The 12,049-nt window shown below is 39.5% G+C and overlaps 2 protein-coding genes across 2 annotated transcripts; one reads left to right on the top strand and one right to left on the bottom strand.

Annotated features, from left to right (window-relative positions):
- Positions 1-92: 92 nt before the first annotated feature.
- LOC131770450 (melatonin receptor type 1A-like) lies at positions 93-2,287 on the top strand. Its single transcript, XM_066167380.1, has 2 exons — positions 93-204; positions 1,155-2,287. Exon 2 carries the CDS (start codon positions 1,181-1,183, stop codon positions 2,285-2,287), a length of 1,107 nt encoding a protein of 368 aa, XP_066023477.1. The 5' UTR covers positions 93-204; positions 1,155-1,180.
- Positions 2,288-7,206: 4,919 nt separating this feature from the next.
- Positions 7,207-10,058, bottom strand: LOC131770443 (mRNA-capping enzyme-like). The gene is made up of 6 exons (XM_066167379.1): positions 9,939-10,058; positions 9,547-9,615; positions 9,145-9,245; positions 8,622-8,688; positions 8,102-8,231; positions 7,207-7,727 (listed from the first exon to the last, which is right to left on the bottom strand). Exons 1-6 carry the CDS (start codon positions 10,056-10,058, stop codon positions 7,600-7,602), a joined length of 615 nt encoding a protein of 204 aa, XP_066023476.1. The 3' UTR covers positions 7,207-7,599.
- Between the last annotated feature and the right edge of the window lie 1,991 nt (positions 10,059-12,049).

Here is a 12,049-nt window from a genome sequence, read left to right as displayed (position 1 = left end):
ACTGATCTAAAAAATAGCCAAAACCGCAAAACCGGAAATCCAAATGCCCCTCCCGAATGAGTTTCTACGATTCCATAATCTTGCTCAGCGTGGAAAGTCTGAATATGGTCTAGTTGATGTAATTCGAACCCACGGAACGGTTTTCAACGGAACGTCCCCTTTTTCAAATTGCGTGCTATCAGTGGCTCTAACGTCCAGTCGAAGGTGAGGTCTAAACTGCATAGTTTGCTAAACTAAAACTGTAAAACTTTTCTCATAAAATGCAAAATCGATCAGTGGGCACCTGAAATGTACATCCAAGGTCTCGCATTTCAGGAGATAAAAACAGGAATTTTTTTGCATATTCTAATCTGTCAGGCTGATCTTGTAAGTGTTGTAATCCCACGGCTTTCCGCCCGCTATCATTGAAAAGACAACAAAATTACTAGCAAATTATTAGGCACGCAGCAATGAAAGATGACAGATGGAAAGATAGCTCATTCGAAACTTTTTCGGCCGCCTGTCAAATTGCCATTTAGTGCAATGATTAGAAATCGAAGTCGAAGTCCAATAATTTTTCAGTGGGTCACGAATAAAATTTACTCGATCTCCACCAAAAAGGCTCTGTAGAATTCTAATTATCCTCCTCATTTTTTATAGACTTTCTTTTATACTAGGGACTTTAAGCAAACCACGACGGCGACGGCAACGAGGGCATGGAAAAACAAAAGATCTAATTGGCAGAACAATAACTCAGCACACGCGTTTTAAATCCTCCAAACTCCTCCCCCCTCCCACAACAGAACTATTGCATTTAAAGCTCAATCTCTCGGTTGAATGTGGTTGTACAATTAAACTAAAACACTATCTTGTCTTGTGTCGTAGTCACCAATATAACACTGAAAGCTTTTAGACGATGTTCAAAACGGAATCTGTCGAAAAAAGCAAAGGTACTTTTATGGTGAAACTAGTAAAGCCGCTCTCCAAAAACAATTTTTCCGAAGAATAGTAAAGATAATTAAAAAAATCCTCCAACTTTTTATTAATAATTCGTCAATGCTCTGAACAGCAAAATCCGGGAACTGAATAAACCAAACAAACAGGAGAAAGTTGCTTTCACAATCGAACTAAATTTACATGAAAAAGAATCAAACAAGTTTTGTCTTAAATTGTAGGTTCTCTAAGAAAACTCACTGTCATCATGAATGCGACATTAACCGTAATTGCAGTCTTTGCTGAACAGTTAAGAAGCCGACCAACGAACATTCAAGTCACAGAATCGTTATTCATGTTGCTGATCAACTTCGTCACCTTCTTTGGGAACCTACTACTCGGGATAGTGGTCATTAAAAACCCGACTCTTCGCCGAACGGTTCCTAATATGTACATCATAACTCTGGCCCTTTCAGACTTTTTGAACTCTTGTCTGGGAATCCCATTTTCAGTTGCTTCTCTAATTGTTGGAAGATGGCCGTTCAATGACTTCGTCTGTCAGCTGCAAGGATTCTGGATTCTTCTCTTGGCAGCGGTGTCATTACAAACTTTGGCCGTCACTGCTGTAAACAGATATTTCCGAGTGGTCCGCTCCCGTACCTTGTATCAGAAACTCTTTAACAAGAAGACAACAAAAGTGACAATCGCTGTTCTATGGATCCTGGCTCTGTTGGCTCCTCTTCCATATGTCGCTGCCGGTCATAAATTTTTCTTTCACACTGGAAAAGTTTTCTGTGCGCACGATTTTGAAAGTTTGCATAGAGGGTATGGAGCTTATTTAGTGGTATTTTACGTAGCCATTCCTTTGATAATCATCGTGGTTTGTTACACCAAAGTATTTATAACGGTTCGGAAGCATAACCTAAACTTCCGTTCAAGACTTCGCTCCGTCAGACATGAAGCCGCAAATTTATCCCAAAACAGTCGCTTATCAGTGGATGAAGTAAACGTTACATATATTCTATTGGCTGTTGTTGTAGGTTTTCTCACTTGCTGGATCCCTGTTTTGGTAATAGATCTCATCGACTTTGTAAACGCAGGGTGGAAACTTAAAAGACAAGTGTATGTAAGTTATACTTGTTTCGGTTGGGCCAGTACTGCACTTAACCCTATCATATATGGCATCATGAATCGTTCCTTCCGCGCAGAGTACCTGAGAATATTCACGCCCTTGAAGATGTGGAAACTGAAAAGAAACATCGTTGGCCAAGATAATGATGGCAAAGATGGAGTAAAAACCAACATGTCAGGTCGCACTTGCACAAAAAGAAAATTCAGCCAAGAGTTTGAAATGGACGAAAGGAAACCTGAATAGATGTCAGAAAGATTGTCATTGTAAGAATTCTCCATTCTCATGGAGATGTGCGCATGATTAATTAACGTGACACCAGAACTGATGGTCGCTTTGGAATATCTCTTCCGGTGAGCCAGCCTGCCCCCTCCCTCTTAGAAGCGTATGAGTTTAAAATAAGAGAACAATTCAACGTTAGTATGTATTAGTTCGTGCCTTTCTACAGAACTTTGCCTTGCCAAAATAAATCCATGGAAATGCAGTATTGAGGGGGATATGAAAATATCATGTTGCATTTCATTGTGGGCATCTAAAAGAACTTTCCAGAGTAAACAGTTAACCTCTTAAAATAAAAAAGTTTAAAAAATCACGTTATATGGGATTTGATTTGCCTCAGCAGAGACTGAATCGAGATGTGAAGTTTTGCGTTATGTATTTTCATCATGATCGTCCGTTTTAGCACGTTAATGTGTAGATGCTGTTATGAGTAATTGTTATTGTAAATATAGGCTAGAAATCTCCAGACTGCTTAGTCGTGCTGACATGTGTATCATAAAACTTTCTAGAACATTTCATCAAGTCACGCAGTTATTACGTAATACTACTAATTAAAAATAGTTCTTTTGTAAGCTTCAGGAATGTTCCAGAAAACTTTGTGAATGTATATAAGGACTCGGTTATGTAGTAGTAGTAGTAGTTGTTGTTTTCGGGAGTGACCGACTGTTTGGTTAGCTAGACTTAGTGGTAGGATTCCTTTGATTTAATATGGCGAGGAAGACCGTTAACTTCTATCGCACCAGTAAAATAAAAGATCTCTTAGCAACCTTTAGGTTGACTTTCGCAATACGAATGTCATTGTAGCTTCTAGTCGAAACTGTGTGTACAGAGGCATTAAAATGTAAATAATTGTTTAGATAAGGTAAGCTAGACTGTCAGAGAGCAGCAGTGGAAGATTGGTAATTTCAAGAAACGTTGGAGGAAACTGTGAGTTTGGGTCAAAGGTGAACTAAGATGTAGACTGTAGAGGGCTTAAGTAGGTTTATCGAGCGTAAGTTCTGTTCTGCCTCTAGGAGTCGCTCCTCATTAAGAATATCACTCGTTAATTAATAAAGTATTCGAGTTAGTAGGATTGAAGTGTTTTTCTGTCGGTTAGGTTACACCGTAACAATGCATTTGAAGTATAACGTTCGGCCAAACGAAGCCATTGGTCAGTCTGGTCAGTCAACAAGCAGGATTTAGAGAATAGTTTTTGTTTTTGTTATGTTTTGTTTTGCTTTTTGAGAATATTTTTAGATTTTTTAATATATAAGATGGATGTTTTATTATCTTCAAATAAGATTTTCTATGATATTTCCCTTGAGCTAGGTTGAACACGGAAATAGTTAAAGATAGGATTAGGAAGTAACAGATTGTAGTCGATAGAATGTAATCATTAGAATGAAATAACTATGCGAAATGAGACCTATGACAGATTTTAATTTAATTAAGTTCATACTATATTGTAGGAAAAGGATCAAATAAAGTCATCATTATCTAAAAAAAATTGGTCAGTGTGTGATTTGAGTTTACAAATATTCTTAACCACAGGCCATACCATAGTTTCTCAGATGTCATTCAGATATCTCGGTGAGGCTTTATTCTTTCATTTAGCAGAAACAATAATTTTGCTTATGAAGCGGTGGTCCCATTCCAGTTCAGCCTATACAAAATTGGTTCTCGAAGGGTTTAGAGGCAGGCATTAAACTGAAGGACTGTTTTTCATATTTATATCTGTATTTAAACATATAAGCAAGCGGATGGATATATATATATGTAGTTCAGAATCAGATTCCGTCAAAGGATAAGATTACATTCCCCTCCCGCTTTATCCTTTGGTATGAGCCATGAATTTCGTATTCAGTTTTGTTCATTTTCAGGAAAAGGTTTTGATCGTTTTTCGGCTAACAGTTAACCCCATTGAGATCCTTATCTACCTCACTGGCTAAGCCGCCGCAAGACATGAACTTCACAGTGAGTAATGGGAGACTGTTCAAAAGAACAACAAACTGAAGAGACCTCTCCTAAGATGTCTACTTTTATCCAAAAAGCGAACCCCCTTGACTAAATCCAAAACCTATCCTTCCCGCCCTTAAGCTGTTTATATGGAGCCACTTGCAGCCCAGCCTTGAATCGGCCAGTTGCTGAGCTGCATACACTTGCTAGCCTTAACGGTTAGGTGATGCCCGCCTTAAAGCGAAAACCTAGCAGTCAGTAGGGCCCCCCTCTCAAATCTGATGCTTTTGCTCCTCAACCACCCTTCAGCCATTAAGTCTTAGCCCACAGAATGATCAGCGGTAGGGCATAACCCTAACGGCTTGTCAGACAAAACAATGAGTTTTCAAAATAAGCAAAGAAGCCTCATTTAATCTACGGACACACTGCAATGGGCTGAGGAGTCAAAAACATATCCTACCCACCCCTGAGCTTTGGACACACAGCTACCAGTGACCCATTCCCCAAAGGGCCAGTCCCAGAGCTGCGTCCTGGTGTCGGCCTTCACAGTAAACCCCCATCATTTTCATTGGCCAGGGTAGCGTGGAGGTGGGCGATGTTCACCTTCAAGCAAAAACCTTACCCGAAGCTTTCTACAGCCTCTCCTAAGCCTCCTTCTTGGGCCCTTCAACTACCCCCAACCACAGGGTGTTCACCTGAAAAAATTCAGGCCTGAACGGGATTTGAACCCACGACCTCTGTGATACTAGTGCAGCGCTCTACCAACTGAGCTAACAAACCGACTGGGAGTTGGTCATTATGTTGGTTCTTAATAAACTCGTTCGTAAATAACCTTATTGAAGAAGAAAAGAAGTGTTTTCACATCACCCTCTGTAAAATAGACGGGGCGCCTTTTTTCAGCTGACAGTTTTCTTTCTTTAATTGTTTTTTCTTTTGAGCGAAGCCTAAGCTAAGACATCGCTACTTCAGTATAGTTTATAGGATTATTCCTTTCTATTTCAACGTTGAGATTTAAATCCATACTAAAACCCAAAACATACATTTTATTTGGATGGGTAGCTTTTCCGCTCCAAACTACCAAAGCAAATACCATATCACAATCAAAACAAAGAGTTGTTAATTACAGTATTTTGACAAATGCTTTCTATATTTTTAAATCGCCACTTCCCTATGAGTAGCAATTAAATATCGATCTGAAATAAGTCCTTGTGGCGGTACACAACGCCAGAGATTTCTTTGGACAACGGCTAAAAAGGAAGGTTGGTATGACATGTTCATACCCTAGTTGCCACCAATACAGTTGATTGACCTATTTCAAAATGGCGGGCATGATCATTTACCAATGAACTAATGACCAACAGTGATGTACATACACGCCAGCCGAATCCAGTTATCTGTCGTTAGCATTTGTCGCTAGTGTTCTATCTAACATGTAACTGATACAATTGGCTACGCTTTCCCTATCTAATTAATAAATTGATTCTATGTTGATGCGAGTCTGCTCTGTGATACCTGTTCCACGCTTCTAGTTGGTAAAACAGAACGAAATAATAACCAGAGCGAATACTAGCAACAGAGCAAAAACGTGAGAGGTTTGGGTCGGGTAGCGTACAAAACACCTCTCATCACGCGACCCAACCCAATCCTCTCTCGTTTTTTCACTCCACCTCTGCTACCGCGCTTCGTTTGAAATGCAGTATCACTGATGTTCTTACCACATTTAGACGCCTTCTGTGCTCTTTTAATGTACAGATGCATGGCAACATGGAGTCTATTTGTTAAATATACAGCGAGAGCGTAACCGGTCATAAATGTTACTATATAATAAAGAAAAATTCATGGTGACGTCTCCTACATGTCTGTCCTCTAGCAGACCATAAGTAAAAGTCCATAATAATGCATCAAGCATTCAGCTTGTACAATCCTTGATTGATAATGAGTACAGCATCTTTGCCCTTTGATCTTACTTGTCTTGCTGTTTACCCTTAATTTCCCATGAGTGACCAAGACAGAATTTCTCCTTACAATATCAATACAGTATCAACCAGACAAGTGATGAGAATGGTGATACTAAATTCCCTGAACTAACATTTCAAGAATTGTATGGTTGACAGTAAGGAGAATTAAGAATTTGAACTGGGAGTTGAAGAGTTAAAAAATTGGTCAAATTCATCTCGTTTTACATCAACAAAGAGGATGAAAATATCATCGAATTCAAGTTTCAAACTTTATGCTAGCGGGACCATTGAAGTAATAAGTTTTTCAAACTGGAAAATACTTCATGCGAAATACTAGTTTACATAGAATAAAACTATTTACAGTTGTTTATTACTTTCTTTCCTTTTCTTTTTCTTTTTCTTCAAGTACAAACCTATCCCGTAACTCTCGAGTAGTCACTTTTGCTAACCTTCTATAACAATTTCAAATCCACAAGACTGAAGAAATCAGTACCTTCTGGTTAAACGAAGAGGTGCCCGACTTAAAATTCTGGTCATGGAGAAAAAAATTAAACCATACAAAAAAAATCAACATTGATAAAAGAAAACCACATCTGCTACAGGTCATTTATTAATTAAGGTAAAAAAAGCCAAAGTACTTTTTTCGACCATCAGATTTGGGTGGTACTTAAAATATGCATAACTCTTCCAATTTCTCTTACATAAAGAGGCTTAATCATTCAATCTTCTTTGCCATAAAACCTCGTTTCCAGGGCCTATCTTCTATCCATTTCCTGGAGTAAGAGAGACAGTGGGGGAAAGACTGGTGAACCTGGAAACGAGGTTGCTTCACATTTTCACACTCAGGGGGGTTGTGCGAAGAAAGGCACTGTTGGTGATCGATATATCAAAAAACAATCAGTGACATTATATGAGATAAAGCTCTAAAAGGCCTTTGAACCTCAAAATCATAAGAACTTATAACTGAAATTTAGCAAGCGCTGAAAACGCAAAACATTGGAAGGATTGCACTTACGTCAGGTATTTTCCAGAGTAGCCTTCTGATAACAGAATGAAAATGAATATAAAACAAGAAGTGCTTTATGCTATAAAATCTGTACAAATGCGAAATAACAGAAGTCGGTGTGTGTCACGTCGGTAAACCCAGTCGGCACTATTCGGTTCCTCACGACGACGCCATCGGATTACGGCGGAGCATCCGAGCATGGTTCTCGCCTTCACGATAGCAAATCAAAGAGTGATGGAGGCACCAGACATAGGAAGACTCTATACGACTGATATAAGTCTCTTTATCCAAATGTGTGCGGTTACCTTTCTCTAAGAAGAGCTTCAACTGACGCAAGGCGGCTTCTACTGCTTCTAAGGCCATTCTGGTGAGTCTGTGATCTAAACTGCGGCGTGACTCGTGGATGGAGCGTTGGGGTCTCTATGTCTAACTGAGTGGTAACGATGTTTCTCTATGACTTCCAGAAGCCATTTCTTTGTCACAGGTTGTTGAATGCTTTTGCATACGCCTGAAATTAAGCCGGGAAATAAAAAACCCTTCATTCCATTTTTATTTCACTTGTGAACTCCTAAGATCTAATAAGTAATTCTCTTTACTCACAGTTACACATTTTCTCGTAAGTCAGTTTAGAGAATTTAACACTCCAAGAGAAACGCTGTTCTATTCTTATCAATTGATTGCTGATAAGTTACATTTTGATCACCACTGAGACTTTAAGGTTTAGGAAAAAAAAATAACTTCATAAATGAAAGCATTCAAAAGGTAAGAAAGAGTTGGAATTACTATTGAAGCGAGCGCTCTGTTTTATTTTTCTCTCCAAAACATGCAGCTTAGAACTGAAATAAAATCACAAAACAACCAAAACACATCACGCCTCCTTACTCATAGCTGTCTTGTAACCATTTGGGAAACTTTTATCTTCCCTGACTCTGAGAAATTTCCACTGTTTGTTCTTGGCATCCCAAGTGCATTCCACCACTTTCTTGTCGAGGCTTTTGAGTTCTTTCGTAACCTGAGGGGAAAAAATTAAGAAAGGCAATGCATACGGAACAGAGGAGCTATTTGATTGTGACGGTCCACTCCCACTCGAAATTCTAAAAGAGGGCAATATTCAATTGACTGTCAAAAGTAATCCGTGATTTCATTGGTTTGCTTTACTTTGCTAAGTGATTGGTCCAGAAAAAACTCGCGTCAATCTCTCAACCAATCAGATACAAAACTAAAACCAACCACGACTTGGTCGCCCGCGTTTTCCCGCGCTTTAGGCAGTTTGCTTGTTTCTGTTTTGAGTTCTCGTCGGCTCTTGAGGGTTTTGTATTTTCCTTTCATTTGATTGGCCTTTGTAATTAATTTGGTTTTGGTCTTACAACAGTCAATCGAAAAGGGCTCTATCTGTACAAACCTTGATTTGGGCAAATGGTCGATCAAAACCACCGACCATGAGAGCACCAACTGATTCAGGAATGCACCTTAAGGAGAAGAGGAAAGATTAGGATCAATATCAGTATCTGGGCAACTACCCACCTACCCCTCCCCTAACTCAATAACGGTCAATTGATAGCAATTTAAGGTTAATGTTGGGTTAGGGGAAGGGTAGGTGGGCAGTTGCCCAGATACTGATATTGATCTAAAGATTATTCATTTAACACAATTACTCATCGCTTAACCCTTCGACCCCTGAGAGTGATTAATATCTACTTTCTCCTTACAATATCACCCCTGAATCACACGTTAAGGTCATGAGAATAAAGAAAATGGTCACCGACTAAAGCAGCCTTTGATTGTAAAACAAATTCTCCTTGTCAGCACCTTAAGTAACGTATAGAGAACAGTATGGAGAATATTTACACTGATCTCAAGGTGTAAAGGGTTAAGAGAAATTTGTCAAAAATTCGTTTTCCACTTTTTATAATATACAAACATACCCTTCTTGTCGAACAGTTCTTATATTAAGAACGAAGTCCACGGAGTTTAGCGTGTGTGGTTTCCATTTCAATAACTCAGAGCTCTGTCCGGCCTCATACGGCTGAAACAGAAAGCAATGGCAAGATTTTCGAAGAAATTCATTTCAATAGTGTAAGCAATCCGGAAATACCTTAGTTTTTCTATTCTACGCTTTAAAATTGGTCTAAATAGCTAACGCCCGCTTTCAACCAATCAGATAGTGATCTAAATCCAATCCCATCTTTATTACTCACGTTTTCCCGCGTCTACGGCCGCAACCTTCAGTCTCTTTCGTACCCAGACCTCTTGATTCGGACGAGTTAACCAAAGAGCCGTCGTGGCTTCCTTCCATCAAATATTTTTCACTATTTAAGTTAACTCACCTCCTCGGCAGGGTTGAAGATCAGTCCATCATTCTCGTGGCAAAGTTTAGGACTCCAGTTTTCTAACACCTACGAACAAAAAGGTAAAACAAGCATAAGAATGCGAAGGTGCAACTCTAAATCTCTCCTTCCATTCGATGCTAATTGCTTTCAGAAGAAGCGAAATGATGACGTAAAGAGTAATCTGTTATACTCTCTCAAGAGTTTTGCGAAGCAGAGAGGTAAGATCCACTCAGATTCACCCTCAGTTGTGACGAAGAATGACTACAGAACGACACAATACTGAGGAAGTAGAGTGTGAAGTGACCACTTAGAAGAAGGAATTTTTTTCAACAACAATAAAAATCAAATTTGTTCATTTCTATGTTGACTGTAGACTCGAAAAGACCTACCCACTCTGCTTTCTCTACTGGAAAGAACTTTTTTGCTCTGATGCTAAACGGCTCCTTTGACTTGTCCAAGAGTGCTTGTTGACCCTGCAATAAAGAGTAATGAAACGTTGCAAAACGCATTGCATGTTTGCCTGTTGGCAAAATCAGTTCGGTGATCTGACGGGAAATAACGAGGCAACAATAAAATTGGACAAAGGAAAAGAGAAATTGGAGGTAATACTTTTCTGTTCTCGGGTAAGGAAATGTTAAAGATACAGACTGATAGACGGACAGAGAAAAAGAGAGACAGAGAGACAGATGAGAAGAAAGACAGATAGACAGATAGACAGACAGACAGACAGATAGACCGAAAGTCAGATAAACTTGGCCTCGTCGATGTGTCAATTCGCTCAGACGAAGGGCGAAACGCTCGAAACGTCAGGTTTAGAATCTCTTTACGGTGGCCAATTCACATTATCAACCCAATTGATAAAGCCAAATTATTTTACAACACCCCCACCGACGCAGCACCGCAGTTTTTGTTTTAGAAAGTTTCCTTCTTTATTCAGACAGACTGGCTGATAAATACGTAAGTACTTACGGCTTGGTTTCGAGCCATTTCTATTTCTTTTTCAATACAAATCATTCTGATGTCGTGGCTTTGTTTTCCGGCTTCTTGCCCCTACAAACACAAGAGTCATAAACTGATTTACAAACAATCCACAGTAAGGGGCATTTTTCGTAAGAATAGAGAAAGAATGTGTTAGAAAACAGAAAGAGGAACGTGAGGAAAGACTTAGTTTTTCGACGGGTACGATTTCATGCTTCCCAGATAACGGTTAGCTGCGGCTACCAAATGAGTCGTATAGCCATATTTTAGGAGCAAGTAATAAACAACCCTGTTAGTTGTACTTACATGACAATTGGGCCCCCACAGGTAAACTTCAACAAAAGCAAATACAGAGTGCAGAGTCTTACTTCGATGAGTCTAGAACTGTCTCTAACAACTAAGCTACACAGCCTCGATTTGGGAACGAGGTACATACAACCCAATGACTGCGACCTCTGAATGAGGTCTGAGTATTTCATAACCATTCGAATGGGCCAATCATAAAAGAATCGTTTTCACTGATTAACCAACTACAGAAAGATAAGCAGGTAATTTTATATTTTATGTTAACAACGGAGTTGAAAACGTAAATTAGCCACCGTAAAGAGTGAAGAAGCTGACGTTTCGAGCGTTAGCCCCTCGTCAATCGCTCAGACGAAGGGCTAACGCTCGAAACGTCATCTTTTTTACTCTTTACGGAGACTAATTTACATTTTCAACTCAGTTGTTAACACTAAATTACCTGTTATACTCTCCCACCGACGCAGGACCACAGTTTCTTTAGAAGCTTACCCCTTTACACGGAAAGATGAACTTACTTGGAATCTGACGATATCGTAGGCCAGATATCGAGGGTGAACCTTTTCATTTTCCTTGTCAAGAACCATCTCCTATAAAATAGAACATAAAAATTCAAAATTTTTGTTTCAGAGACTGCTGGGCGAGCAGAATCGATTACGAGTTTAGAGTAATACCATTACGCGTCGCTGACGTCAAGGTAGGCACCTGAAATGTACATCCAAGGTCTCGCATTTCAGCAGATGAAAACAGGAATTTTTTTTGCATGTTCTAATAAGTCAGGCTGATGTTGTAAGTGTTGTAATCCCACGTCTTTCCGCCCGCTATTGTTGAAAAGATAACAAAATTACTGGCAAATTATTAGGCACGCAGCAATGAAAGATGACAGACGGAAAGATAGCTCATTCGAAACTTTTTCAGCCGCCTGTCGAGAAACTGCCATTCAGTGCAATAATTAGAAATCGAAGTCAAATAAGTTTTCAGTGGGTGACGAATAAAATTTACTCGATCTCCCCATAACGCTCTGTAGAATTCTAATGATCCTCCTCATTTTTTATAGTCTTCCTTTTATACTAGGGACCTTAAGCAAACCACGACGGCGACGGCGACGGCGACGGCGACGGCGACGAGGGCATGGAAAAACAAAAGATCTAATTGGCAGAACAATTGCTCAGCACACGCGTTTTAAACTTTGTACATTTCTCAGCCTTTCCCTGCAAAACAA

The sequence above is a fragment of the Pocillopora verrucosa genome, chromosome 5 (genome assembly GCF_036669915.1).
Source record: "Pocillopora verrucosa isolate sample1 chromosome 5, ASM3666991v2, whole genome shotgun sequence".
Classification (NCBI taxonomy): domain Eukaryota; kingdom Metazoa; phylum Cnidaria; class Anthozoa; order Scleractinia; family Pocilloporidae; genus Pocillopora; species Pocillopora verrucosa.
The sequence above is the reverse complement of the archived record's forward strand: the minus strand, read 5'-3'. Positions and strand labels throughout refer to the sequence as shown.

Bases quoted from the DNA above. Each gene is read 5' to 3' on its own strand.
- LOC131770443 (XM_066167379.1), bottom strand. From the start codon at position 10,058: ATGCGTTTTGCAACGTTTCATTACTCTTTATTGCAGGGTCAACAAGCA. The intron at 8,232-8,621 runs GTTTGTACAGAT...TTTTCCCCTCAG, and splicing joins GACCATTTGCCCAAATCAAG to GTTACGAAAGAACTCAAAAG. The intron at 7,728-8,101 runs GTAAGGAGGCGT...GCTTAATTTCAG, and splicing joins TGGTTACAAGACAGCTATGA to GCGTATGCAAAAGCATTCAA.
- LOC131770450 (XM_066167380.1), top strand. From the start codon at position 1,181: ATGAATGCGACATTAACCGTAATTGCAGTCTTTGCTGAACAGTTAAGA.